At 41.8% G+C, this 27,673-nt stretch overlaps 4 protein-coding genes across 5 annotated transcripts; all 4 read right to left on the reverse strand.

Annotated features, from left to right (window-relative positions):
- Window positions 1-514: 514 nt before the first annotated feature.
- On the reverse strand, window positions 515-6,146 carry LOC308108524 (MAP kinase-activated protein kinase 2-like). Its single transcript, XM_080461549.1, has 10 exons — window positions 5,722-6,146; window positions 4,323-4,462; window positions 3,753-3,817; window positions 3,583-3,662; window positions 3,334-3,460; window positions 3,082-3,157; window positions 2,864-2,988; window positions 2,263-2,348; window positions 2,091-2,171; window positions 515-1,407 (listed from the first exon to the last, which is right to left on the reverse strand). Exons 1-10 carry the CDS (start codon window positions 5,980-5,982, stop codon window positions 1,231-1,233), a joined length of 1,218 nt encoding a protein of 405 aa, XP_080317675.1. The 5' UTR covers window positions 5,983-6,146; the 3' UTR covers window positions 515-1,230.
- A 456-nt stretch (window positions 6,147-6,602) lies between these two features.
- uroc1 (urocanate hydratase 1) lies at window positions 6,603-13,802 on the reverse strand. The gene is made up of 19 exons (XM_080461541.1): window positions 13,572-13,802; window positions 12,539-12,669; window positions 11,744-11,837; window positions 11,587-11,646; window positions 11,366-11,494; window positions 11,227-11,288; window positions 11,040-11,106; window positions 10,671-10,814; window positions 10,476-10,564; window positions 10,180-10,242; window positions 9,897-10,076; window positions 9,711-9,808; window positions 9,558-9,630; window positions 9,230-9,419; window positions 9,037-9,135; window positions 8,838-8,937; window positions 8,462-8,543; window positions 8,242-8,341; window positions 6,603-8,131 (listed from the first exon to the last, which is right to left on the reverse strand). Exons 1-19 carry the CDS (start codon window positions 13,695-13,697, stop codon window positions 7,991-7,993), a joined length of 2,028 nt encoding a protein of 675 aa, XP_080317667.1. The 5' UTR covers window positions 13,698-13,802; the 3' UTR covers window positions 6,603-7,990.
- Window positions 13,803-14,448: 646 nt separating this feature from the next.
- LOC308108525 (mitochondrial intermembrane space import and assembly protein 40-B-like) lies at window positions 14,449-17,760 on the reverse strand. 2 transcript variants are annotated; one of them, XM_080461550.1, is made up of 3 exons: window positions 17,561-17,760; window positions 15,743-15,841; window positions 14,449-15,566 (listed from the first exon to the last, which is right to left on the reverse strand). In XM_080461550.1, the coding sequence occupies exons 1-3, from the start codon at window positions 17,580-17,582 to the stop codon at window positions 15,238-15,240; spliced, it is 450 nt and encodes a 149-aa protein (XP_080317676.1). In that variant the 5' UTR covers window positions 17,583-17,760; the 3' UTR covers window positions 14,449-15,237. The 2 variants fall into 2 exon arrangements, with proteins under 2 accessions (XP_080317676.1, XP_080317677.1); XM_080461551.1 differs by having other exon boundaries at window positions 15,743-15,811; window positions 17,561-17,754.
- Window positions 17,761-19,334: 1,574 nt separating this feature from the next.
- On the reverse strand, window positions 19,335-26,678 carry LOC308108523 (protein transport protein Sec61 subunit alpha-like 1). The gene is made up of 12 exons (XM_080461548.1): window positions 26,561-26,678; window positions 25,901-25,968; window positions 25,734-25,799; window positions 24,313-24,391; window positions 24,102-24,233; window positions 23,909-24,018; window positions 23,278-23,431; window positions 23,034-23,194; window positions 22,742-22,939; window positions 21,342-21,533; window positions 21,171-21,247; window positions 19,335-20,347 (listed from the first exon to the last, which is right to left on the reverse strand). Exons 1-12 carry the CDS (start codon window positions 26,565-26,567, stop codon window positions 20,161-20,163), a joined length of 1,431 nt encoding a protein of 476 aa, XP_080317674.1. The 5' UTR covers window positions 26,568-26,678; the 3' UTR covers window positions 19,335-20,160.
- Between the last annotated feature and the right edge of the window lie 995 nt (window positions 26,679-27,673).

Here is a 27,673-nt window from a genome sequence, read left to right on the forward strand (position 1 = left end):
GTTGTGAATTGAACTGAAATTCAAGCAGACTGGAAGAGTACACTTTTTTGACAAATCAACAAGAGACCCTTCATAATCTGAAATCTGAAATGCCATCATAATCGTCCTTGTTTCCCCCTTCACCCTAACTGTCTTTATCTTTCCCCCGAAGCTGCTCTGCAACACTTGAGTGCTGTTTGTAGCTGTTGACAAGCTGCATTTCCAGTGAGGAACAGAATCATGCAAATTCATGAACACGACGCAGGCACTGTGGCTTCTGGTAAACAAATGAAGAGTTGGTCATAAAACCTTAAAAGGCAGAATGGAAATATTTGGCCTACCATATACATATATATATATATATATATATATATATATATATATATATATATATATATATATATATATATATATATATATATACTGTATATGAATGACAAAGTGTAAATAGATCAGACAGGGTACAGTATATCACACTATACTACCACTATTATCTTCAATGACACAACTATTAAGGAAAAAACAGTCATAACATACTGAGTGGTTGAAAAGTACATTGGAACAAGTTCTCCATAAAAGGTGAATAACTTCATCATCACTTCTTGAGGTACAATCCTTGTCGTGCTTTAGAGGAATATAACGACACATTTTACTTTCATGTAGGTAAACAACAAATGCTACTTTTTCCACTCTTGAGGTCTGCTAAAACAATGGAAAAATGCATTGTATTTGTTTTATTTTCAACCACAGAATCTATGGAACTCCAGCCATCTTCAATACTCGCTCAATTCAAGGAGCTGAAGCCGATTGCAATTTACGATTGGCGACACACAATCAATTTGGGGTCACTACCTCAGCTAGGATGCACGTCTGGATCATAGGAGGGAGCTGGAGTATCTGTAGGAAACCCATGCATGCACAAGGGGAACATGCAAAGCCTACACAGAAAGGCCCAGAATTTAACCAGAGTGTGCACATTACTACAATACTGTCCGGCTTCCTCCTCAACATATTGTTGGACAGTTTGCTGAGGGTCAGCTGATTTTTACACTTTGAACATTTAAAGTGATACAGTTATAAAACATTTAAAAAAAACAACTAAATAATTTCATTTAAAAATTGTTGAGTGACGTGACACAAACAACAAGTACAACACCATAAGTGATATGTAAATGGGAAAATATTGCTTGCTTAAGCTTTTTAGAATACGTTTTCCCATGCTGTCCAGAAAATGCAGCTTCTTTGCGACTATTACACACCACTCTTCCACCTTTCCCCTCTGTCGGCCTCCTCGGCTCCTTCAGCTCCTCCCGGCATGGGCCTCTTGCGTCTCTTGTTGAGCAGAGGGTTGTTGGAAGTGTCCAGGTCTTTAATTTTCACCTGGTCGTAGTCCACACGCATAGTAGCCAGAGCACTGGTCATTTCCTCCTGCAAAGGAAACAGTGTTGGCGTCCTAAATCTGAACTTTGCTGCCATCTTGTGTCCACACTATGAGAATAAAAAGATTAAAAGAGTGTGTTTTTCTGACACTTGGCTGCATCCTTGGCAGCCTCTGTTGTTTGATGTCATAATGAAATCCAGTTGAGTGTCTGCAATTGTCTCACAGACTCATCCAAGGATGGACTTCACTCTTTCAGATATATTTCTAGCATTTATAAGCTCTATCCTCGAATCCCCCACAATATTATATGCATAGGCAAGGATGCAACTTTTCCATTAGATCCAAAGAGGCTACTTTGATAAAGTCATTTCGTTGAAGATATTAATATAAAGGAAGATCATCAAATACTCAAGCATAAGTTTCGATGTCATTCAATGAAACATCTCTTGATAAAATCAAACTGTAACACAAATGTAATTTGCATCGTAAAACATCCTGTTATTTATTGTGTTATGTAAATTTTCAAATTAACTGTGGAATGATGCTTGATCTTTGAGTATTGAATATTCAACATACAGTAGATGTCATAAGTTTGGTAACTATGATTGTGACACATTTTGTGCAACATTATAATTACATTTGTTTTAGTGAAGAAAGATTCATGCTTTAGGAAGCTTGACTTTCAATAACCCTTCCAAATAAAGACAGAAGGAAAATTTGATGGCTTTACCTTCACATCGTCCCACAGCTCCTTGTCCTCCGTCAAAACACGAGATGTGTGCAGAGGTGTTGAAGGAACCACCATTGACTGCTGTGGTATAAAACCATGAGCATCCGCGATTACACAGCAGACTGACACATACAGCATGTAGACTGCTATAAGGCTTAAGTCGTCAACTTACACTGATCCAAGGATGGTTCATGAACTGTCCGATAGTCATCCGCTCACTGGGGTCTGTCTTCAGTAACTGAATGATGAGCTGTTTGGCTGCAGAGGGATGAAATGACCCACCAAATCTCTCAAAATGGCAAATTTGGACCACAAAATAGAAAAATACACCCCGAAATCTTTTTTTTTTTTTTAGATTTTGAGATTGAATACTAAACACTGAAAATAAAAGTACAATGATGAAATCAGACAAAATATATGTTATATTTGTTTCATTTCTACTAATTAGAATTTTGTCAAATAAGCAGAATATGTCCCTTTTATAAGGTACATATTCAAGTATTCTTGAATATGTCCCTAATAAAAGTTTCATTCTTTATACAACTGTGTTTAAAGGTAATGTGATGCATTTTTTGATAGATTTTAATAATGGTTCCATATTAAATTGATGTTAATGGATCAGTGTGCCAATTTCAGGCGACATCTAGTGGTGGTGTTTCAAATTACAACAAACCCTCATTGTTTCTATACGGTTTCACAGCAATTCACAAATTGTCCACAATTTGTTAACATGCGATCTTTTCCCTTTACTATATACAACTCCAAAGTCTGACCTTCCTCAGAAACATCGGCCCACTCAGGATTGGGAAACTCATATTGGCCCAACCTGATCCTCTGTTTCATCCCGGGAGAGATGGCCTGACCTGTGTTTGAGTAGAAAGGGGGAAACCCACACAGCCTGCAGAGGAGAGGAGAGGAGAGGTTTGATCAAAATACAGCATATCAGTATTTACAATTACTTCATTAAGGCAGAGACGCACATGATACTCACAGAATATACATTATTACTCCCAAAGACCACATATCACATGATTTGTCATATTTCTCGGGACCGAGCACTTCTGGCGCTGAACGGACAAACAGACACAAAGAAAAAACAGACAATAACACGGAGAATGACAAACAAATTGACAAAGCAGCCAGTCAGTTGACAACACTGACAATACACAAGTGAAGGACAGTTCCCACATGCAAGAAACCATGGCTATTATAACATTAGTCTTCTTATTATGCAAATCCTCACCAACATAATATGGGGTGTAACAGGGGGTTTCAAGGCATTTGTGGAGTTTGGTCTCTTTAGCAAAGCCGAAGTCTGTCAGTTTTAGTGTGGCGTTCGTCTCCTTGGTGGTGTACAGCAGGTTTTCTGGCTGGAGTGTGAATCAGAACAAGAAAGGGAACAGGAATTGAGTCATTCTTTGTAGAAGTGACACAGTTAAAAAAAAAGAATCTCCCCGGCATTCTTCCAACATGTAAACTGAAGCAGCCATACCTTTACATCTCTGTGAGCAATGTCCATGCGATGGAGGAAGTCTATGGCTGTGCCAATATCATGCATGATCTCAGACACCTCTGATGGACACACATGACATAGCTGTGTAGGCGCGGCGCGCAGTACAGAATATAACACATTCAAACTCTTGAAGGCGAGACGTCACCCACCTCTCTCTGTGAAGGCCTGATCCCCCCGGGCCTGGATGCGGCGGAAGAGCTCCCCTCCCTCCATGCTGGGACAAGATAAACAAAGAGATAGGGGCAGTATAGACACCTCTGCCAAACATGGCAATCATGGCCCCAAAACAAAGCAAGTCTTTGTGCCTAAGTACTGCTCAGAGTACAGCACAAACCCTATGGGAAATCAATTCACTTGGTTTTGCGCCATTAAAACAAATAGCTTCGGTTGCATCCAGGTTAATGTTGTTTCACTTTATTTTGTTACGTAGTTACAAATAACACAAAACTGAAATACAACAGACGAAATGCATCAATTCAGTTATGAGTCCTCTTCCACCAAATACGACTCAAAGCAACATGTACATCCAACACCTTATATCTTTACGATGGTTCTCCCTTTGTCGCTGAATGAGAACTGATTTGATATTTCTCCACACGTATTCCTGCAGATAACAATGACTTTCATGCATTTATATTATAATCTCCTCTGAGTGTACACTTGTGTACATGTTGCTGTGGATCTTAACAAAAAAATCCCTTACATGGAGTGTTTCTTACCATTCCATTACAATAAGTAGACATTTCTTCCCCTGATGAAGGTTCTCATACAGGCTGAGTATTCGTACGATGTGGGGACCTCCAGACACTCGCCAGTGCAAGTCGACCTCTCGTCTGGCTTTCGGAGTATCACTGAGGATCTGTTATCAAAGCAGTACAAATCTGAAAATTCTTTCAGGCCATTTCTTAATTTGATTATATACCTAGATGTAAACACAATGATGTTTGATCAATGTAACTGATAAGATTTTTTCATTTATTGATTAGAGCAAAGCTTCCAACCTGAGATCCAGGACCTGATTGGTGCCGAACCAGATATCACAATAAGGGCCCTTTTCTGTTTTGAGGTTTTAGAAAATTTGATTTGTACATGTCAAAAACTATAATCGGACATTTTACCTGAGAAATTGCCCAATGCTTATATTTTAGAGGCTCCTGATTTAGTGTGTTGGCAGCAGTGGCTGTGAAACATCAGATGCCAATGGGGGTAAAAAGTCTTCCTCAGAAGCAATATTGGAAACATAACAACTGGACTGATAACATTGCATTACAGAACATAAAACTGTCTGCATTATAGCAGACAGAGGCTGGGGGCATTCTGTCTTTCATGGCGTTTCAATCCTGATTCAAAATAAATTTGTAAAAGCAGCTCAAGGCAGAAGATGGTCCATTCATGATCGTAGACAATAAGTAAACTACCTCCAAAGCCAAATGTGACTTTTCACCCACAGTAAACTGCTCACTGACAGACTTAGCTTTTAACATCTCATTATAACTGCGGATATGGCTTACCTCCAAAGACTTTAAGAAGTAAACATGCTCAGGTGCTCTTTGGACTGCTCGTCCGGTTTGTGAGGCTTTTATTGCAACCCTAAAGCCAGCGGTTTATTTACTCAACACATCTGTCTGTCTCACAAAAAGACATTGTGAGCTGAATGTTGTTGAGTACGAGTGAAAAGACATAGATGTGTTTTTGCTTCGCTGAAATGTCAGAGGCACAGTTGATTATGCAAAGTATAACAGAGCACACCATTGTCCACACAACAATTAGAGAGAGAGAGACAGAGAGAGAGTAAGAGAGAGAGAGAGGAACTGAAAGCTTCCCAGACAGCACATCTACTCTACTGAACTCAGTAAGTGGATTTGCTTTCAAATTACTTCTCCAACCAGCCATTTTTGTTTTTTAGCTGTCTGATATGATCACACAAATCTGTCACGAGTGCTGTACAAGACACCTAAAAATAAATATGAACCCTGCATGAATGGTGATCTGATTTCTGCTTTGCAAAGTAAGACCCCATTGAACAGTGCAAATGAATAATTGATGAACGCTCTCATTAGTTCCAGGTCCCATATATGACCAGGGAGGTAAAGCAGAAGAGAGGCACGCAAAACAAACCTTGAGGGCGCATTTCTCGCCTGTTTTCTTGCAATAACACTCCAGCACTTTGCCATTGATGCCGAGGCCAAGGACCTGCGAGGTTACTTTATAGTCCTCTGTCACTGCGTGCCTCTTGAAGTCCAGTTGAGAGAAGGCAGGTGTCTGGGGGTCTGCGGTCCCCCCCTCACCGTCCAGGCTGCCGCTGCTGCCCGGGCTGTGGGAGTCACTGTGGCGCGCGGTGGACGCGTTCGCCGCCTGCTCCTCCTGGTTATGATGCATTTTCCTCCAAAAAGTGCAGACGAGATGTCTTCAGCTTCTGCCGCAGAAAATATCCAGGCGCATTTCAGCACGCACGTGTATTCTCACAGGACTTTTGCACTTCCCAGTAGAACATGGTGACCCACAGTTCACACTGTAGAGGGAAGGAGAAAAGGGAAAGGAAAAAAAAAAAAAAGAGGAGGGCAACATATATCCCCCCCCACCCCCCCCTCCCCCCGCCTGTTCGGTGCGCAAGAGGAGGGCGGAGGTCTGGAAACGCGCACCCCTCGCATCGGCTGAGGCGGTTAACAGGTTTCAACAGCACACTGCCTGGAGACAAAACACACACATACAACTAAAAATGAATGAAAAAGCGCTAACGTCAAATGCGATCGCCCCCGCCCCCCGTCTGGCGGCTGGAACCCATCCCCGTCATCTGCCTCTTCCTGCGGCGCACATCAGCCTCTCCGGGCCGCTACGTCAGCGCGGAGAGGCTCAAGTTCACCATTCACAGTTTTCTTAAAGGAACAAGATGCAAGCCAAGGAGCCACCAGATGGAAAAAAAAAAAGGACTAGGAACAATGAGGAGGTGTGAAACTCACAAATACATTTCGAATAAAAAGCATAAAATAGTGTAAATTAGATTCAAGGTTAGTTTATTGTATTTTTAATCGTATTTTGTTTCTTTGTTGCTGTTTTTTTCTGTGACAGCTCAGTTTCACTTCTTCGCGGCAATAACTCTCAGAGCAATGAATGGTCATCAATATTTGTTTTTAAATAATAAAAGTGGGGGGGGAAAGTGTGTGTAATAGTGCACTGAGAGGACAGAGGACAGAGCCAGCCTGGGCTTGAAGAACAGTTCTTCAGCTGGGCTGTAATTGGCTCTTAAGAGGGGGTAGTGTCTGTTTATGATCACCTCCTGCTGTAGGTCATTCTTGAGCTCCTCTGAATGACCAGATCACAAACTAATGTTCTACACAACTCTGCACAGACGGCATTTCCCCCTTTATTGAGCACCAAATCTCCACAATGCAGGTTTCCAACTCTCTGGATCGGTATAACTCTTACATGACTTATTGAAATGATGGATTTTCAGCACCCCTGTAAGTTAGACAACAAACCACAAATCATATTTAACTAAAAGTAGCCCAAACATGAGTTTGGTCATATGCAGAGCAAGTTATTGAGTTACTGCTTCAGTCACTTCAACAAGTACCGGAGTTGCTTGTAACTCCTGCATTCACTCTTTAAGTTCAGTTGGAGTTACTTCAGTTGAGAGTGAACTGCTGCTGATGTTGTGCTCCACTGCATTAGCTTACGTGAGTATAGGAATCATTTACCCATGGGAAGCTTGTGATATACAGGTAAGCTCATTTTTAAAGGTACAATGGAGAGGGGGAAAAAAGCTTTGGCTATTACCGAAGATGGCAAAGGGAGCAGGACAGAAAGACAACAGCTACACAGAGATGTTCATGAGCATAAAGAGTTATGAGCCCAGAGAAACTTCAATAACTCTAACTGCATTCTTGCCTTCATATTATTGATCCATTTCTAGAGATCAGAGTTGTCACAATAACCCATTATTTACAAAGTGTACAGCTAAACCCTACACCTTCATCTTCAATTAATTTCCTTTTGATTATTCAGTCATTGACGGCGTGATTGATACATTTTCAAATCAAAATGACACACAAATATAGCCCATCTTGACTTTGTAAAAGTTTGCAGTTAATTTTCAACACAAAACATAGAGAAAACATTCTTGTTGAAAAAGCCAATGCTGTAGTTTACTTTGAATTCTCTGTTTTCCCAGCAGACCCTGATAGTTTTTTTACAGGTAAATTATTATGCAGAAATCCAGCCTGTCATGACGAATGAGTGGGAGCCTTTTAATTATTAGTCATTCCTATTTGTTTCCCGTACATGATTTGAACGGGTGGATAACGTGCTCATAAAGACGGATCAACATGATAAGTGTTACTGGTTTCTTTTGTTATGCAGCTATAAGTAGTTGGTGACTGAGTGTCTGTTAGCCCTGCAGGGCACGGTCCAGCACATGTTCGTCCTGCACAGGAAAAGGCATGGTGACACGCAGCTGCCGGTTCTCCTCCATGGTGTGTTGGATGGTATCATAGGCGTTGCAGTTTCCGGACCAGCAGCGGCGAGCCACCTGTAACACACAGAAACACACAGTATAATACGTTAACTACCATCTGCAATCCAAGCAGGCTTGGACTTTTATTTGAGGTTGTCAAACTGCTCCTGCTGTTGTCCTCTCACCCCATTGGAGACGTCCCAGTTGAGCATCAGACTGGCGCGTTTCGCAGCGTCCTCTGAGCCGTCCAGCATCAGGCCAAAGCCTCCATTCATAACCTCACCCCTGGATTTTAGATGAAGGCATACACATTTACCAAATACTAATACAGGAAGAATATGGCTTTGATGAATATAAATAGTCATTTACGTAGGTTACTATTTATTTTCGATGAGTCAGACCTACCAGCCTACGCCACCACCATTGTGCAATGCGACCCATGTGGCACCTCTGAAAGCATCACCAACAAAGTTCTGCACGGCCATATCTGCAACAAAGAGAGGCCGTGAGCTATAACTCCCTTTATATAACTCCACAGATATAATGTCTTTTCTTCCACGGTGGTGGGAAAAAGGCAGCATGTAACCAACAACGTAAATGTGTGTAAAAGCCTATAAACATAAATCATATCTGTTTGGGTAGAGATTCAGCATAGATCGTATAAGTCAGGCAGTTCATCCATGAGACAGTATCTGCCACATGTTCTCCAGATTTCGTACATTAAAACTCATATTTTACTTCAAGCTTAGCACGAGCTAGATTCATTGTGTATGTCAGGTACCTGCACAGAAGGCCGAACCATCGTACACATTCGAGGTCTCTCTGAAGGGGCTGTCTGTGCCGCTAACATCATGATGGTCTCTGCTAATGACCACCGGTGCCTGTTCAAGAGAAGCAACCAAAGATACCACCGTGACTCTGCTGAAGACCTCCAATCCTGCCCAGATCAGAACATGTCAAATAATCTTGTGTCCCCTTACTGAAACTCTTCCATCAGCAATGGCCTGGTTGATCGCTAATGCAATGCGTACTCGTCCGTTCTGGTCTGAGTACAGGATTCTGGCCTGTGATCCCACAACCTAATTAAAGAAAATGAAGTGGTGAAGATCAGTTTTACCTATGTCTTTTTTGTTGTTGTTTAGTTTTTTTTTTTAAAATCTGAGAGATTATAACCATTTTGTGTTTTCCAGCCTGTCTGATCCAGAGGATGTTATCGTTGTACTGCTGTTTGATGCGATCAGACACAAGGGCACTGATTTCCTCAAGGACGGTGGCAGCGATGTCGTCAGTGACAGCGAGATCTTGGGGGTCACCAGATGTGCACACCCACCGGAATGGCCCAAAACCAAGCGAAAAAATATCTCTGTTAGAGACGAAAATAAGAAAATGAACTGAACAAGCAATAAAAAACTGTAGAGGAACTTTTGTGAGACTTATATTGTCTCTAAATCCAGCTCTTTTGCCTGATCAAAGCTTGGCTGAGAAGAAGTGACTATGTTACCCCATAATGTGTTGGACATAAGAAGGGTAACGGAATTCTGTTGCTCCTCCCCCGGCTTTTTCAACCTCTGCACCTGTACAAAGAAAAACATGTATATTTTCCTTTATGTTGCTCACCAAATAACAACACTGTGTGCGTGTGTGTGTTACTCACCAGCTCTCTTTGCCTCCAAGAGAAAGGCGTTACCATAGTCCCAGAAGAACATGCCCGCGTCAGACAACTTGTTGATGGCCATTACGTGTCTTTTGAGACTGTTAAAGAATACAGAACATGTTATTTTTAGCCTAATAGATGAGTGCATTGCAGATGTACAGATCTTCACTCCGAGATGAATTGAACCTTTGTTGGACAATGGTTTTGAAGCGGTCAGGATCAGTCGTCATGAGCTGGTTGGCCTGGCGGAAGCTGATCTGGACTGGATAGTAGCCTCCATTGTAGGGATTGTGAAGGGAGGTCTGGTCTGATCCCAGATCCACCAGGAGCTCTCCTGTCCTCTCAAACTCTAGCAGGAGCCTCTCCCTTAATGGAGCAGGAGGAAAGTGTGGAAAGATTTTAAAAGGTGATTCATTCACTCGAGCGGCAGACTTGGTTTGCATCAGTGTACCTGCAGGTTTTTACTCACCACAGGTCCACTATGTTGCCATGGTAACCCAGGCTGAGAGGAGTCTTGGAGCGTTTAGCTTCTCTGTAACACACAGAGAGATAATTACAGAATTTCTCAGCAGGCAGGATCTCTATCTGTTCTTTCCTTTGAATTGAATAGAATTCTGCTGGAACTTGAAGACATTCCCTGAAGCTGAATACTGACATGATTCATTGGGGGTCATGGGATTCTGTATTTTAGGGACGAAATGACACAGAGGCAGAAAGATACTTAAAGGACTCGTTTATCGTCCTTTGTATTCTTTGCTCTGTTACCTGATTCGTTTGATGCATTGCTCTATGTTGCTGGTGACCTCCATCAGCCAGCCCTGCTCATGTCTCTTTCTCAGTGGAGCCTTATCCACCTACACACAAATCAAATGCACACGGTCACATGGACATACAGGACTTCCTCAATTTTTGCTCAGTCGGCGGTGAGTGCTGATGGGAAATGACAGGAAATCATCTGACCTCTGCGATCACGCCAATGCAGCCAGCGATGACGGCAGCTTTAGCCTGAGCTCCACTCATGCCTCCGAGGCCAGAGGTCACGAACACACGACCCGACAAGTCGTCAGAGCCCAGATACCTCCGACCAGCATTCAGTACGGTCAGCTACACAGCAAAACAAACATGGATTATAAGACACTGCAGTCTGCAGGTGTGGAAATTCCAAATGAAATTATTATTTTTTGAAAGAAACTTAATTTTTTCTTTGTGCTTTATAAAGTTATGACTTTTTGTAAGGTGTGATACCAAACCAATACTTAACAAATGAAGTCATATCACAGTGCTGGAAATAATCGGTTTTCAAATTGATTTACTTGTTTTTTTACAAACCATAGTGCCATGAACAATCCCTTGAGGCCCAATGTAGCAGTAGCTTCCTGCTGTCATTTGACCGTACCTATAATAAAAAGCACAGATTACACGTCATACCTCACGAACAGAGGGTACATCCGAATGAATACATTTTCCTGTAGCCAAAAAGTATAAGTGAACGACAAGAAGCACCTTGAAAACTTACATGGACACACCAAGAGCGAACATCTTTTCATACTGATCTCTGGAGGAGTAATTTGGAATAACCTGAGCGGAGCAAAGGAGGAAAGCGTGACTATATGCAGGCATCACGTCTCTGAAGCAGACGTGTACATTGATGTTACCATGCCGTTGGTGATGATGGCCCGAGGGGACGAAGGCAGGCTGGGGAACAAGCCCATGGGATGACCACTGTACATGACCAGGGTTTGTTCCTCTGTCATCTCACTCAGGTAATGCATCACCAGGAGGAACTGCGGTCACACGATCACAAGCAAACTCAAATCATTCGCACCAAACCAATCAGGCTCTGCACGGTCCTCATCGTAGAGAGTGTGAGGCTTACCTGAGCCCAGTTGCTGAACACTTGTCCATTCCCCCCATATGTGACAAGCTCTTGGGGAAACTGAGGGATCGAGAAATGTTTTGGAGACGTTAAACAAAAGTGAAAACATGTTCAGTGTTGCCACTTTACAGAAATGCAGGTTGTGTAAACAAATCACCTGAGCGACAACTGGGTCCAAGTTGTTCATGATCATGAGCATCATGGAGGCTGCTTGACGTGTGCGGCACGGGTACTCATTTATTGGGTAAGCTCTGAGGAAGCCAAACCACATCATTGTTGTACAAAAAAAAAAAAAAAACTATATAGAACTACATAAGGAGCTAATGTACTGTAAAGTGTTAAGTGTGTGTTGTACAGCAGTTTGGCTCTAACGAGATGTTAAATGGAGCCTATTCAATTACTTTCTTGCACACTGTCGTTCAAATGGCCACAAAAGTGTAAAACGGAAATTCTGAGCCCAGTTATTAAAGATCTTTTTGGTTATTGAGCCAGGGTTCAATAGGATATCTCCTTCCTTTTCAAGAAGGAAAAATGGGGAAAACAAAGTATACCCTTTATCTAACAAAGAATAGTGAAGTAGGATTTTCTGAAAACTCGACATGGATCTGGCATGAGTAATTTTCAGGTTTTTAAAAAAAAAAACAGGAGCAGTTCAGTGTAGAAACAACAATATATCGTCAATGTGTCTGCTTATACAGATGATGAAAACATAATTAGTCATTCCTGTGAAGGTTTATTTAGGCTGACTTGTTAACGTGTCTGGTTCATATGTGAATGCTCTGTGCATCAGCAGCAACAGGCTGTATTTGACTGAAAAAATGAAAAGTGTTTTGTTGAATGAAACTTGTGATTACACTGTAATTAAAAGAGGTAAAAAAAACAACAAAACAAGGCAGATTTTCCAACCACATCTACAAAAATATTTCACTGACATCTATACAAAGATCCTCACCTCATAAGTAGCACGGGGCGGAAGCGGTACATGTATATGTGCCCATACTGCCGCAGCTCCTGAGCAAATTCAGGAGCAAGCGTTGAATGATGGGAGGGCGGGAAGTAACGCAGAGCATTTCTCAATGCCAGCTGGAGGGAGGAAGCATGGGCAGAGTAGGTCAAAGTGAAGAAATGTTTGAAAGACAGTGGACAGACATGAGTATATGTTTTACTCCTGTTTCATCTTCTTATGTAAACAGAGGAGCTCTCTCTCAATTATTGACCAAAGCCTCGGTTGAAGACCTTTGGAAATAATCAATATTTAGGGTGAAACATGAGCCAACAGCGGTGATACAATCTGACTCAGCACACACGATGGCATAATATCAACTATTATCTCACCTCGAACACATATGAAGTATAACATAGTGGAGGTCTGATTGGTTGGCTGAAGTCACGTTAGACATTGACCCTTTAATAAGTCCCATCGTACTCTTATATTGATGCTTAGTGAAACCAAATCTGGCCTTCATTTATGCAGTCACAACATTTTCTTTTTTCGATCTTCAGAGAGGATTTAAATGAACTACAAGAGTTTTGTAATATTCAGCAACCCTATCAACATACAAGAAAGGGTTGATTATTAGAAAAGATCAAACAAAATGCAGTCCAGCTCAAACAACCCTGCAACCAACAACCTACAAATTTAACATGAAGTTAAATCTCTCAAGTTAAAAAAAAGATATACATTTTTTAAAAGTATTATCCATATAAATCAGTTCGATTCGGCTGAGATAAATAATATCAGATTGTACAGAGGTACAGTAGTGGCTGGTCAGTGTACAGCCGTATTATCGTAAATAATTCAGAAGGATAATAAAAAAGCAACAGTGTGGACTGTTCCGTTTCGATAAAACTAATGTTCACCAGGCAGTAAAATAAAATCTTACTCCCAAAAAAATACACAAAGCAATTTACCTTGACTACTGATTCACAAAGTATTGACAAAGTTGACACACGAAGGGGCAAAAAATATAATTTTTAGTTCTCACCCGCTCCTCTTCTGCAGTCAGGTTGGGGGTCCGAATTGGAGCGTGAGGTACACTGGGATCTCGCCCCCTGTTCGGAGGCAAAGGGTCCAGGGGAAGCCCACTGCATATCTCCTTTAAACTGGACATCCTGATGTCAGACGGTGGAGACCCAGAGACAAAGATCCGACCGGACAGTGAAGAGCTCTGTCCCAGTGGAGAGTGAGACTGTGAACACTGCGGTGGGATCAACCTTCATATGACTTTCTCATTGGCTTTTTGGAACTTTTTGTGTCCCTCTGATTGAACCAATGACACACCAGGAATAGAGAGGGTTGTTTGCTAATTATTGATCGACGGAGTTTACTGTGGCTCATGCTTCAGTGGTCAAACTGTGACACAGACCTCTGACCCCAGACACACAGATATGTAACGCAGTTAAATTAAAAACAAGTCCACAGACTTATGTTGAGTGAATTTTCAAATCTTCAGGCAATTATGTTTTCTTGTATAGAATTTCACTCATCCCTATGCAAAAAATGACATCTTCTAATCTACTTTGCTTCTTTTATAACCACAAGTCGCCTTTTTATTTTCATTTTTTCATGTTTCCACTTTATATACTGAGAATTTAGAGACAATTTCGTATGTGTCGTATTTCAAGTATGATTGAGTCACTTGCTGAATTCAATAAACTTAGTCAGTTGTAGTCAATGACATGGAAGACTCCGACCCCCCCCCCGAAGGCTGAATTACTGGCTTGTTGCAACGCACTTTGACAGGTTTTACTCTTGCCGATACGGAGTACAACACAAAGCCAAAGAAAAACTCCCACATTGGATAACTAATCTCTTAACAGCCCCCCCCCCCCCCCCCAAAAATAAATAAAAGAGAAGAAAGAAACAGTTCAGACACTTCATTTAATTTCACAACATTGACTTGAAGTACTGCGGTGCGGTTGAACTGTGTTCCAGTTCAGTTCAGATGAGGTAAATGTTTTATGTCTGGTTACAAATTATCAAACAAAATGCAGTCCCATGAGACAGAGGGCAACGGTGGGAATGCAGCATGGAAGATCCCACACTAAAAATACCCTGGGAATTCATCAGCTTTATCAAATGCCTCACTACCTAAACGCATTAACTCTGTAATATACAATTACATCAAAACAAAAGATACAATTGAGCAACATAAACAATTAAATAAAGATTGGATGAAGGTATCTTAGTGTAACCTTACAGTCTTTGAACGTCACAAAGAAAATTCCCAGAATTGAGGATCTGAGCAGCTTCTTTTGAATGAGCAGCACGCTGGGGCTAAACAATTTGGATATAATCTTTAACCGTACTTTGATTACAGTTTATCTCTTCCACGAATGGAGGAAGTTTAAACTGGGACGAGCAGCATGCTTTACATACCGAAGAGTAAAGCTCTGCGGTATAAATCACATGACCTTACATCTTCGACCTTCATTCAGAAAATAGAAGTTTAACCGTAGCCACGTCGAGTTAAAAAACACATCTTCCTTTCTGTGGGACTGAAATCACATATTGTCAACACCACTGCTGACACATATATCTGAATGAAAAGTTAAGGTGCCAGTTTGTTTGTTTTTTACTGATCATTCTTTGATTTATTTTTTTGTAACAGTAAAAAAAATTAAATGTGACTGACTGAGTGAGGCCCTGCATTAGCTTTCCACTGAGCTCTCCGTGCTGGCTTGTGTGGTTACAGAGTCTTGCTCAGTTGCAGACGTTGAGTTTACATCCGACTGTTCAGCAGAGTCTTGTGAGGTCTGACTGGGGGATTTTTCATCATCTTGTGGGTAGAGCTCTGGGTAGAGCTGCATACAGCCCTGCATCGCCCTGAACTGCTCGATACAGTCGGATCCCTTCACCTCCTCTTTACTGTAGTGAAAACAGGAGAAGGCGTCCTTAAATTCAGTCCCACAAGGCCCGCTGGCCATGCCGCCGAGGCAGGGGCAGTTCCAGTTGATTTCCCCATTGGGAAGAATTAGACCTACGGGGGTGGGGGGTGAGAGAGAGAGAGAGAGAGAGAGAGAGAGAGAGAGAGAGAGAGAGAGAGAGAGAGAGAGAGAGAGAGCGAGAGCGAGAGAGGGAGGACGTTTAAGCAAGTAGAAAAGAACAGACTCCCAGTGAGCTGCATTTTGACTGACTGGTTTGATGGGTCCTCACCTCGCTCCTCATAAGGGTCGTTGGGGTCTTCCTCCACCAGCTCAGCTTTGCTGGGTGTCGCATGATCATCTTTGGTGACAAAGATGATTGTGTCTTTACCTGTTAAATAAAATCCCCTGCATTATATGATGATTGTATGATTGCTATGTTGTTGTTTCTTTCATATTACTTGTTTATATCTGTACATAGAAGAAAAATTGAAATGGTTTACGCAGGTTTGTGGGTTTGTCAGTTTTGGAATTGGGTGACAGTCGTCGGTTTTTGCAGTCACTAATCTATCCTCCCTGCCGAGTTTCTTAAGTTTGGGCTAAGACCACATTTTGTGTGTAAGTGTGTAAGGCTCGAACTGACAAACCCAAGTCTCAGATTTTGACATTAGTTTGGTCATGAATAATAAATCATCTGTAACAACTTGAAAGCCCACTGAATTGAGTGGAGGTATGTTGATCTGGTAGAGGACATTTTTAGTAGTTTTAGTGGGCAGGCATACAGAGTATATTTACTTAACTCATAGACAACATCACTGTGTAGTTTCAGTTGATTTTGCTCCTTTCAGTGACTCAATACACCATCTTGTGGTGGAAACTGCCTCCTGGCAGAAAGACGTCACCAAATCATCCTTGAGATGACATCAGGACTTTGCCATTTCCTTTTTGTCTCAGTTGGTTTATTCCTTAGGTTACATTTAAATATATGAAATATAGAGAGAGAGCATATTGTATCTTTGTGGATTGCAGCAATAAAAAAACCAACAACTTCTAAACTATGATCTTATGACATTGAACAAGTATGAAGTGAACTGCAAAATCTATAGAAGCAAAGATATCTGTAGAGTCTTCACATAATGACATTTTCAGGTTTTTGATGATGTCTGTTAATGTCTATTTACAATAACTGAGCTGCTGCTGATATCTTGAACAATTGATCTTTGATCTGTAATGGACTTAACTACTTAAACCCTTTTTAATGGGTAAGTGAGCTTGTGAGATATCTTTCAAAATTATTCTCCATTTCTTCCAAACCAACATTTGCATGGTACCTGCAGTCTGAAGATAATTGATTTAATAGCTGAACTAGACAATTAGAAAGAACAAGCTGTGTAGAATTTCTGGAATGCGTTAAAATTATAACAGGATAAAACACTGTTTTTAATAACATGAACAATGTCGTTTGTGACTCTTTCACTTTACTGGAATGAGCAGATTTGGATTTCAACTTGAATCATCACTTGGTTTTAGAAATACGTCCAATTTAGGGATTCTTTAATATTGTAAGTCGGATTTTTGTAAGTTTAATAATTGAAATATATTGTACTTAAAACTAGGTTTAAAAGCTTACAACATAAAAAAAGTCAATAAAATCTTGGAAGATCCCTCAACAATGAACTTGTGTTGCTTTGTTCAAATTCGTAGTTTAAAGTGTTCTACAAAAGGTTACATAGATTTTCTGACAAATCCTGCATTAATGTCTTTGTGTAGTTTAGTCTCTCATTCCTCTATTTCATTCTAGTCTATTCTAAATGGATTATTTATTTACTACTGGTAAAGCCTTAATCAGCCACAATAATAAACATGTCATGATAAAAGCCTGAACACCAGAATGCAGCTTATATCTGCTTGTAAATTACACAAGATGGATGTAAATGTATTTATTAATTTATTTTTTTTACTTAGTCTCGCTCCCCGTGTCTGATCCAATCTTCGAGTAAGAAGCTCGTCAAACACGTATTAACTCCACCCACATTGATTTTCTATTTCAGACTGCAGGAAACTTCATGTTTAGCTTCACACAGAGGTTAGCGCAGGTTAGCATCTTTACCTTCCTGTCTGGCGGAGCTCATGTCTTCATGAAACCTTGAAATCCTCCTCCGGAGTCTCTGCAGGCCACCGAGGACAACAGCTCCCAAAGACACACCGCACAGCGCAGCAGGACGGTGCAGCTTTCACTCCATCTTCGGCAGGATGTTTCACAACTAACCTCCATGTACATGCAGCAAGTCTCCTTCTGCTCTGCTCTGTGCGGCAGTGTTCGGCCGGCTGAGTGGACTGCTGCCCCCTGCCGGCTGGAAGGGTCATCGTCACTTGAAAAATGCAACTCAAACTGGATATCCACGCACATAACTCTACTCTTGCGTACTAAAACGCTTGAAAGTCGAAAATGTATCCCTTTTTTTTTTCCTACCTGAGAATTGGAATGAACACCTGTGTGAAAATGTATTCCTCATTCAATACTGTATTCATCATTCAATACCACTACCCTTTCGATCCAACCATTCATCTTCATGCTGCTCTCGCCCTCTCAATTCACTGAGCTGAGAATAGTGTAGGTGTGAATCTGGAGTAAGATCAGCACTGAAGTTTGACGGTTGCCCCTGTGTGTGTGTGTGTGTGTGGGGGGGGGGTTATTCGTAGATACTCCGGTTCCCTCCTAGACCTTGGGTCTGAATACATGTCAGATTAACTTGGAGAATATGAAACATTCAGACCCGCGAGCTCCTCAGGATGAGGTTTACTAAATGTTCCCAGAGACAGAAGAACAATGTGAAGCTTTAGTTACTACACTCCTTACCTGTGGAACAAACTTCCCGAACACCTGAGGACTGCTGACACACTCACTACTTTGAAATCCAGCCTTAAAACACTATTGAGTGTGACAGACTAGTGACCCGTCCAGGGTGGAGCATCTTTCCCATAAGTTGGCTGCAGTTGACTCCACTGCCCCGTCGCTCGGAACTAGATAAAGTGATACAAAAGATGCTACTGAAAATGGCTCAAATCAGAACACACCATGCAAAACACTCACAGCTACAGGCTATTTAGTCATCAGTTCGTCTTGATTTAGAAGCATCGTTTTCCCAACCCACACACGCAGGGGAGAACATGCAAACGGCTCACAGAAAGGCCAAACACATGACACACTCACTATGAGGCACGACTGCTGCCATTCCGACCACAGTCCAGCCTCCTGTCCAACAATGATTTGGTATCTGCCACAAATGTTGCTAAACATGCTCGTCACTTGTTCTAGATGTACGGAGAATAAATATGGCGTCACAATGTCAATAGACACACCAACCAGGTGACCTGACGCTTTTTAAAGTCCTCTGGACAATTTTTCCGTTTCATGAGACTTTCAAAGTCGAAGACTTATGACTTGTGATTTCTTTTTCATTTGAATGATTCTGCCTGCTCCTTAAACATGCCGGATACTTTTAGATTTTGGTTGATGAAAGGATGGAACGCCTTACTCACCACTCCACTCTCTGGCCATCATCATCCTTTCGTAGACTTTTACATTAATACACTTCAACAAACCTGCTTCCCTCATAGCAATCCTCCAACACATCAAGGAAAACACAAACGTTGAGTCAAAATGTCTTTTTTATATAAGTTTGTTCTGAAATGTATTATTATTTTTTTTTTACATATTCAAAGACGTTATCTTACATTTAAGACAAATTCAAAGTATTCAATACATGGCCTATGTACAGAAAGTCATAATCTGAAAATCGGATTAGTGAAAGTATGCAGAGCAGACATGACAAAACAAAAGGTCTGAAGATAGAGGAAACAAGAGAGAATGTGACATGCAAATTAATACTGCAGCTCCCAAGGAATGCCAAACACCAAAACAACCGATAGTCATTTTTTTTTTCTTTTTTTTTTTTCCTTTAAAATGTTCACCAGATGACTGTTTGCTTTTACTTGGAGCTGGAAACCCAATATGAGCTCCACGCCCTCCTCTTGCAGGACCCTGATCTAAGACAAGCGATAACACAGGAACACGTACAGTACAGGATGCAGCATCTGACAGTTCAGCTTCTGGTCCACACCGTCACCTGATCGGCAGGTCAACATCAACCAAAAAAAAACTGAAATTAAAAGTATAAACCGAGGCAACACTGAGCACACTGCAGGCTGTTGATTTCCATCTGAATAAAGTATGCCTGCATACTGGACTGCTCACTTTGCCGGTCTAAAAACTAAAGAAAAAGACCAAACTCCTGCAGAAAGCCTTTCAGAGGACTCCCAGAGAGCTTTAACCTTTAGCTTGGTTAAAAAAAAAAAAAGTGTGATGCAGTACAGCTCAGATGGAGGTTGTTGTGTCACTTTGGAAGGTGTGTGTGTGTGTGTGTGTGTGTGTGTGTGTGTGTGTGTGTGTGTGTGTGTGTGTGTGTGTGTGTGTGTGTGTGTGTGTGTGTGTGTGTGTGTGTGTGTGGTTAGGCTTGATATGGCTGTCAGCACGTAGTCCCACCGCCTCAGAGCAGCTCATTCCTGAAGGTTCCTCCAACAACCTGAAGTTACAGGGCTGGTGATGCGGAAGGGGGGGGGGGGGGGGGGCGTCACACAGACGTCAAATAAATGAGAGGTTGGTGATACAAATAAAAGTTGGTAAGAGGTGGGGACATTGCGTCTGTCCTAGAAGAGCAGGGCCCCCATGCTGCCCACTTCACTCTGTTCTTTCACAAAGATCTCAAAGTACTGGTAGATGATGGTGACGGCCAGCAGGATACCCGTCCCAGAGCCAATGGCGCCCAGGAAGTCCGCCATCACGGATAAACCGCCGATACACAGTCCACCGAAGGCAGCGGCAGTGGGGATGTACCTGCAAACCAAAACAGTGATTTAGTCGTCGTCCCGAAAACGCGTGTAACAAATACAATTCAAAGGGACAAAATGAGGTTTCAAGTTGAAGGAAAGGATTGTACAGTTTACAAAAAGGTCCAGCTATGTCTAATCCGTCTGTTACGAGTGGTTGTTCTAGTAAGATCAGCAGATAAAACAACACAGGAACCAGAAGTGAGCAGCAGTTGAAATGAAAGCTGCCTTCCTTTGTTACCAAAAGTACATGAGGATCAAATCAATGATACAAAGAATTGCTTTATACGACACGTATACTGACGGCTCCAGACTTTTCAAAATGCGATGCAGATTATGCTCTCTGCGATATTTGTGAAATGCGAGGCCAGCGGCGGGAACACTTCTGATGTGAGGAAGCTCCTGGTTCAGCACTAGATGTTTCTCCAGGATGAAGACATTGCTCATTTGTTTTAAATTTATTTGCCCTCCATGGAGCCTCATCGCACAAAGTTTCCAACTATAACACTGCGCAGTTGTAGTTAAAGGGTTTTTCATGTTGAAGAAATTAGTGACACAAAAGAAAGTTTACATTTCGAGAAATAATAGGTCACACTGAAAAATGTTGAGATTTAATTAATAAAGAGATGAACATTTATTACGACATAAACTTGCAAAAGTACTGAAAATTGGGGCCGTTGAGTAGCGGTATCGATTCCCAGGTGCCGGGTATCGGTCCCATATCGGTCCAAATGTGAAAGGGACCCATCCCTAATGAATACACTTTGATCTTTGCTGATTTCTAAGATGCTGAGCAGCAACGTTTCCGCAAAAAGGACTTTGGAGTTTACCTGTTCAATTCATGGACCATTGAGGTTTCTCTGTGTCCTCTCATCACCATCTGCTGCTCCTTCAGCTGTTTCGCCACCTGAATGACGGTGAAACAAACCGAGTTCAAAAAAAAAGAAGTCCCTTTGATATCAACAAACAGCAACGCCGAGGACGAGGCTCTGCACACTCACGTCTTTCGCTGAGGATCCAGACACTTCGATCCAGGTTTTGGAGAAGAAGGCGCAGGAGCCGAGCATGAAGACGATGTAGATGACGGCGTGGACGGGGTCGTCCAGCACCGAGCCGAACGACTCCGGAGGGGAGAGGTAGTAACAGAGACCAGCGACAGGGTAGGCACGCGCTGGACCGCCAGACGTCGTGTCCTGCAAACAGGAAGAGGGACATCGTTTATGTGAAAATGGAAACTCACTCTGTCACGTGACTGTTTTTGCAATGTTCACACATTTTAATTTGTTGTTGACTGAATTGATGCGACACAAACCATCTGGTGTCTGTGGGCTTCTTGTTCAGTTACTGGTTGATCCAAGTCAACCATCAAAATAATGCTATTCTAATATTTCAAATTCCAGATTCTTTTTCAGATAAATCTGAACAACATTTGAAAATGAGTCCAATTTGACATATATAATAATTGATAAAAGCTAAATGTGAAAACTGTTTTTCTAGATTCTTCTCTGTCTAAACTAGTTACTGCAAAAATAATCGTCACCAAAGTACAATTTTTTTTCAGCTCAAACCTCCTTCCTTTCTTCCCTTTTGAAGAAATGCCAAATGTCTGATATCATAGCTTTAAGAGCGACTACTAATTTTGCATCCAGTAGATTATTTAAGTCCCTTCCCTGCATCTCAGTGAGCTACAGGTTTGCTCAGGTGAGCCTCGAAACCAACTGGAGGAATTTTAAAATGGTGAATTCAAATGCTAATTAAAATGTATTTACATTAAATACATGCTTCCTTCTCATCGTAAAAAAATAGAACACACATTGACATTTAACGGCATGTTTTGACTCAAACATGGTTAAGGAGTGAGAAATGAGATAAATATTCAGTGTAGAGGTGGGACGTGTGTTTACAGTGTCCAGTCATGTTTTTCCTGGACCAACGTCAACACAGTCAAACCTCGGCTTTACGAAAAGTTCACTTGTTAAACAAATCGGTTGCTGTCCTCCAACTCGGTTAGTGAACATTTAACAGGGAAATAGCCGGCAGCAGGTCATTATTATGCACGTCATGTCGGTTGCCGCGGCCCTAAGTTACATAACTTGTCCTTCAGACTGGACTGTGATTTGGTGTTGTTGACTTCCCTTGTGCCATTTTAGTCTTTAGGCCACTCGAAGACCATAAAACATTTTGTGAAATCAAAATGACAAAAAAGAAAATAGTGAGGTCCACCGGAGGTGATAAAACAGGGAATCTGGCTTTTATTCTTTCAAACAATAACTTCCCTTCCACTTCCTTCACATCGACTGTATCGGGAATCCATTCTTTCATTGAGGTTTTGATGCTTTCTTGCATTAAACAAGTGACAAACACTACAAACAGTGAAAGTTTAGATCAAATGTATACTCACAGACCAGGTTCCCAGCAGATTAACCAGGAAGTTGCCACTGAAGCGTGTGGAAAGCATCTGGGAGATGACGTACAAGTTGGAAACTAAGGCAGACTGCAGGATGATGGGGATGTTGGAGGTGTAGAAGAGCTTGATGGGGTAGGTGTTGTACTGGCCACGGTAACGGGCTGACTTAATGGGCAGATCCACCCTGAATCCCTGTGGAAAACAAAAAGAGGTGATATTTAAGATCAATTTGTACCAAACGAAAAAACAACAACCTCCTTGTGTGACTCAGCACAGAACAGCTCACCTGAAAGTATATCACCACCGCAAAGACGAAGACTGTGGCGATGAGGTTCATGAGGTTGGGCAGGTTCTGTCTGTAGAAAGCTTCTCTCAGCGCTCGCACTTTGTCCGTCCTCGTCGCCAGCAGGTGGAACAGAGCGATGATCGCGCCCTCAAACTCGGTGCCTTACACACAAAAAGGAAGCGTGAGCGGGTGGTGCCGAGCACAGCCATGGTGTGAGGTTCATCATCGCCGAGTGGCTCCTCACCTCGTCCGGTGTTCACAGTGGTGGGACTGAAGGCCTTCCAGACGATCGTCTCACAGATGTTGGTAGCAATGAAGAGGGAGATCCCCGAACCCAGACCATAGCCTTTTTGAAGCAGCTCATCCAGCAGGAGCACAATCAGTCCGGCTACAAAGAGCTACACAACAACACCAACCGACTGTGAGCGGGAGAAGGTCTGAAAAGGTTTCTCTTGACTGTGAAGTCACATTTCTCTGGCTGAACCTCGCTCATAAAGCCGACAACACTTTAGACTTTTTATTATCACAACGTAACTTAAAGTAGAGGGGGCCGTCAGCGCTTCTTTGTCCTTTGGAAAAATGTGTATTCTTAACAAATCGGTCTGTCCTGAAGCGCTGACTTATCCTAACCATTTCAATGTTTCTACGACCTAAATATCTTCACAACACCACTGTCGATTACATGCTAGAAATGATCAACTACAACTGGGCAGCGATTGTAAAGGAAGCATGGAATCTTATAAGTGACTTATTGTAGCACTATCGCACAGAAAACCACTTGACACTTCACATCTGTTCTCTTGTGAGCATTTTAATCTGAATATCCTTAAGTTCATAATCAGTTGTGACGCGGACGAAGACAATCTTGTCCTCACCTGAATGATGATCAGCAGACAGATTCCAGCGCCCATCTCCGAAGGATCTCCGTACATGCCGGTCATCACATACACAATAGCCTGGCCGATGGTGATGATCATCCCAAACACTGAAAACAATATACAGATTTAAGAGTTTTTAAATCTTAAAATCTAACCACCTCGAATCATGTCCTGCTGAGAGGTTACTTACATTTCTGAGCTCCATTGAAGAGAGCTCTGTCCTTTGGAGTGTCTCCAACTTCAATGATCTTGGCTCCAGCCAGCAGCTGCATTATCAGGCCTGAGGTGACGATTGGCGAGATACCCAGCTCCATGAGAGTACCTGGAGGGAGGCGTCTGAGTTAGGATAAACTGGTGGGACAGCACTCACTTATTTTACTGCTCAACACTTGGATCAGTACCTCTGTTCGAGGCCAGAATGACTCTCATCCAGTAGAAAGGGTCTGCAGAGTCGGAGGACATGATGCCAAAGAGAGGAATCTGAGGGAGCAGAGTGTGAGGAAGACACATTTACTCACGTTAGTCTCAATCTCATCAATGAGCTAACTGAGAAAATTTGTTTGACTGAAGACGCTTTAACTTATTGGTTTGATGACATTTTAATGTACGAGACGAATTCTCCGTGAAACAACAAGCATATTTTCACTGCGGTAAATCATCCAAACAATGAACTTTTGTTCAATTGGCACCAAGATTTTGACTTGTGACTATTTCCTATTGGATTAGTAACTCAAATTGATAACTCAAAATAAACTAGGACAATAATGGTTGCAGTTCTGAGAATACAGGTTTTAGATTTATCAATACCAAGAATAGATGCCGAGTTAAAAGCCATGAACTCTGTCCAAGAGCAGCTTTTAAAATTGAAACACTTGATTCTTTTTCTACTTGACAATGTATCTCGAGTTTCATCATGTTTTCTAACAGATAGATCAAGTCAAATAATAAAAGATAAAATCCATCTTGATCACACAGGTTGCAGATCCCCCACTCGGGCTCACGGTGACAGCCTAACAGAATCTGACATGCGTATTTCTCATAACAATAATTCACAGACTGTTTATATCTAGAAAATGCCACAAAGCATAACAGTAAGGCCATACTAGTCATTGGAAAGCCACGCAGGTCTTCCGCAGTGCAGCCGTTCAACCACAGACTAGATTAAACACATAATCAACATAAATACAAGCGGCCTCTTTATATCTTCGTTCCAAAAAAAAAAAAAAAAAAAAAAGCATAAATGTGGAAGTCAATTTCATTGTCAACGGACCAATGACTTTTCTCATAAAAAAAAACTACTGTAGGAGAGCTGCATGCAGACACAGACGTATTCTGGATTAAAATACAGTTACACTTTGTTTATTTTTATCCATTTGTCTTCCAAAAGATCTCTAATTCAGTTTTATCAAACTCAATTAAAAACAAATTGGAAAAAAAAAATCTTAGATCAGGTTCTTTTCCTTCAAAACCAGTTTACAAATTAAGAACAATAACGGGACTTTTCAGATATCAGATATTCCTGCAAGCAACAGTACCGGTGTTGTGAACAGGCCATAATAGGATTGTGAAAGCTTATTGAGGATATCCATATTAAACATTATGATTGTACATTTATAATAATTGTATTAAATGTGAATGGAAATGATTGATTTTTATTTAAGAAGGACACAATGTTGAAGAAATGTAAAGATATTACAACGGGCTCTGAACAAAGTGTCAGTGATCCTGTCATTACTCTGTTAAGCACCTTGAATTGAATTAACCTGGATTGGATGTAAACCTCTGACTGCGGACAACACAGAGTAGTAAAAGGGGAACTGACCTGGCAGCACACCAGGAAGATGAAGAGAGTGATGGCCGTCCATAGCACCTTTTCTCTGAACTGAATCTGTTAATGAGAGCACATCACAGGGGAGATTCACACCAAGCAAAGGCCTCAAACAGCCTGAAAAAAATATAAATAAAACGGCTGCAAGTGAGAATACACACCTTTCTCTCTGGTTTCTGGATCTCTGGCAGCACGGCACAGAAAGGCTTGATCACCTCCAGGAATTTGACTGGAAACAAGCAGAAGAGAGTTGGAGTGAGGCGGACGGAGCTGCTGTTCAATGGGACGTGGCAGTGAATGGGAAAGGGGGGGGGGGGGGGGGGGGGGTCAAGGGGAGATTTAAATTTACAGTAATCAACAAAGTGAGAGTCAAACAAAACAAATACTACCATGAGTACTGGTGTAGTATTTGCTTTATTTGATTAAAGAGCGTGTTGTGTTGAGGACAGTATGAGCGGAGGCTTCCACACAGAGCAGCCGGCGCTCTAATGCGTCGTCATCATTCAGACAGCCACTGTCTTTGAATGAGTGGCTAACGAGTTAGCTCGCAGCAGCTCCACAGCTCACTTCAACCACCGTGGTGTTCATAAAAGCTCAATTACAGACGGGAATTTTTTAGTCCTAACGCGTGTTTTGTGGTTATTTTATTCTACAAGCTGTTCCCAACCTGAAAACGCAGTACAACACAAATCCAGTAGTCGCGACAGCGTCAGCTAGCCGTCCGCTACCAATGGCTGACACGGTGAAACTAAGTTACCGCTCCTGATAGGACACGCGCTAAAGCTCACACGGCACACAACAGGTAACACAACGATACTCACTGCCCATGGTGACCCCGAGTGTCCACTTAAAGGCTTCTTTGCTGTGTAAATCGGAGAAGACTGAATGTGACTGAGCGTCTGGGAGGAGGAGGAGGAGGAGGAGGACGATGAAGAGTAGGAGGAGAAACTTTACAGACACGTCACCACTAGAGACACGATACACAAAGATTTAAAGGGGCCGCGCACATTTATCCACTTCTCAAGCGGTGAAGGAGGAGACTTTTAAAGTTACACGGTTATTCTTTCGTTTTATGTAAGGTGAAAGGAAATGGGGCATTGTTGTGGGCTCCGCCTCATTCTACCAGAAGATCTACATAATCTCTTTAGGTCATAGACTATATGTATTATTATTATTATTATTATTATTATTATTATTATTATTATTATTATTATTATTATTATGCAGTTTTTTTCTGTTAGTAACTAGTAAATGGATTTCACTCATATAGTGCATTTCCACCGCTTAAGCAGTCCCCAAAGCACTTTGCACTGTTATTCACGTTCACCCATTCACATACCAATGGAGGCGGCTACTATCCAAGGCACTCTGTCCATCCACTGGAAGCATTTTGGGGTTCATGGACACTTCAGCATGTGGGCAGGCATAGGTGGGAATTGACCTGGCAACCTTCCGATTGGGAGACGACGGCTATCACAACTAAGCCACAGTTTTAAAACAGTTTTCTAAAGAGGTGCAAACACAACCCGACACAGAGACTCAAGCTGAAATATCCATGATACTGCTATGAAAGGTTGGCCACCTCATTTCTATCAGACGAGCCTCAAAGCCACGCTGTCAGGGTGACTTTGTAAAAACATGCATGCAAAACACTGCAAAATGCAACAGTTCCTATAGAGTTCACTTGCACCACAGTAACTGGCTTTATTTTGAGATAGGATTGTTGTAAATTTCAGTAGTACTTGTGAAACGTTTTGCAAAAACCTTTCAAAACCTATACTCGATGCCACAGCAAAAAGAAACTTTTAAAGTTTAAATTCTGAGGTTATTTTGCAACTATTTTAGCAGTTCTGCCCACTGAAGATGAACTTGGGCTGCGTGTCAGCCCTACACTAAAATGTGTTTGATACCCCTGGATGAGATGCTTGACTGAA

This window comes from Lipophrys pholis (genome assembly GCF_963383615.2).
Source record: "Lipophrys pholis genome assembly, chromosome: 4".
NCBI classification, from domain to species: Eukaryota; Metazoa; Chordata; class Actinopteri; order Blenniiformes; family Blenniidae; genus Lipophrys; species Lipophrys pholis.

Coding starts and splice junctions, on each gene's coding strand:
- uroc1 (XM_080461541.1), bottom strand. CDS start 13,697: ATGTCCAGTTTAAAGGAGATATGCAGTGGGCTTCCCCTGGACCCTTTG. Junction 10,077..10,179: donor GGCAACATAGTGGACCTGTG/GTGAGTAAAAAC, acceptor TGCTCCATTAAG/GGAGAGGCTCCTGCTAGAGT. Junction 9,420..9,557: donor TATGTCCAACACATTATGGG/GTAACATAGTCA, acceptor CGTCTCTAACAG/AGATATTTTTTCGCTTGGTT.
- LOC308108525 (XM_080461550.1), bottom strand. CDS start 17,582: ATGAGCTCCGCCAGACAGGAAG. Junction 15,842..17,560: donor GAGCTCCGCCAGACAGGAAG/GTAAAGATGCTA, acceptor TTTATTTAACAG/GTAAAGACACAATCATCTTT. Junction 15,567..15,742: donor CGACCCTTATGAGGAGCGAG/GTGAGGACCCAT, acceptor CCACCCCCGTAG/GTCTAATTCTTCCCAATGGG.
- LOC308108524 (XM_080461549.1), bottom strand. CDS start 5,982: ATGCATCATAACCAGGAGGAGCAGGCGGCGAACGCGTCCACCGCGCGC. Junction 2,349..2,863: donor GGCCGATGTTTCTGAGGAAG/GTCAGACTTTGG, acceptor ATCCCTCTGCAG/CCAAACAGCTCATCATTCAG. Junction 2,172..2,262: donor TGAACCATCCTTGGATCAGT/GTAAGTTGACGA, acceptor TTTATACCACAG/CAGTCAATGGTGGTTCCTTC.
- LOC308108523 (XM_080461548.1), bottom strand. Junction 24,234..24,312: donor CATTCTGGCCTCGAACAGAG/GTACTGATCCAA, acceptor GCCTCCCTCCAG/GTACTCTCATGGAGCTGGGT. Junction 23,432..23,908: donor GTCTGCTGATCATCATTCAG/GTGAGGACAAGA, acceptor GTTGTTGTGTAG/CTCTTTGTAGCCGGACTGAT.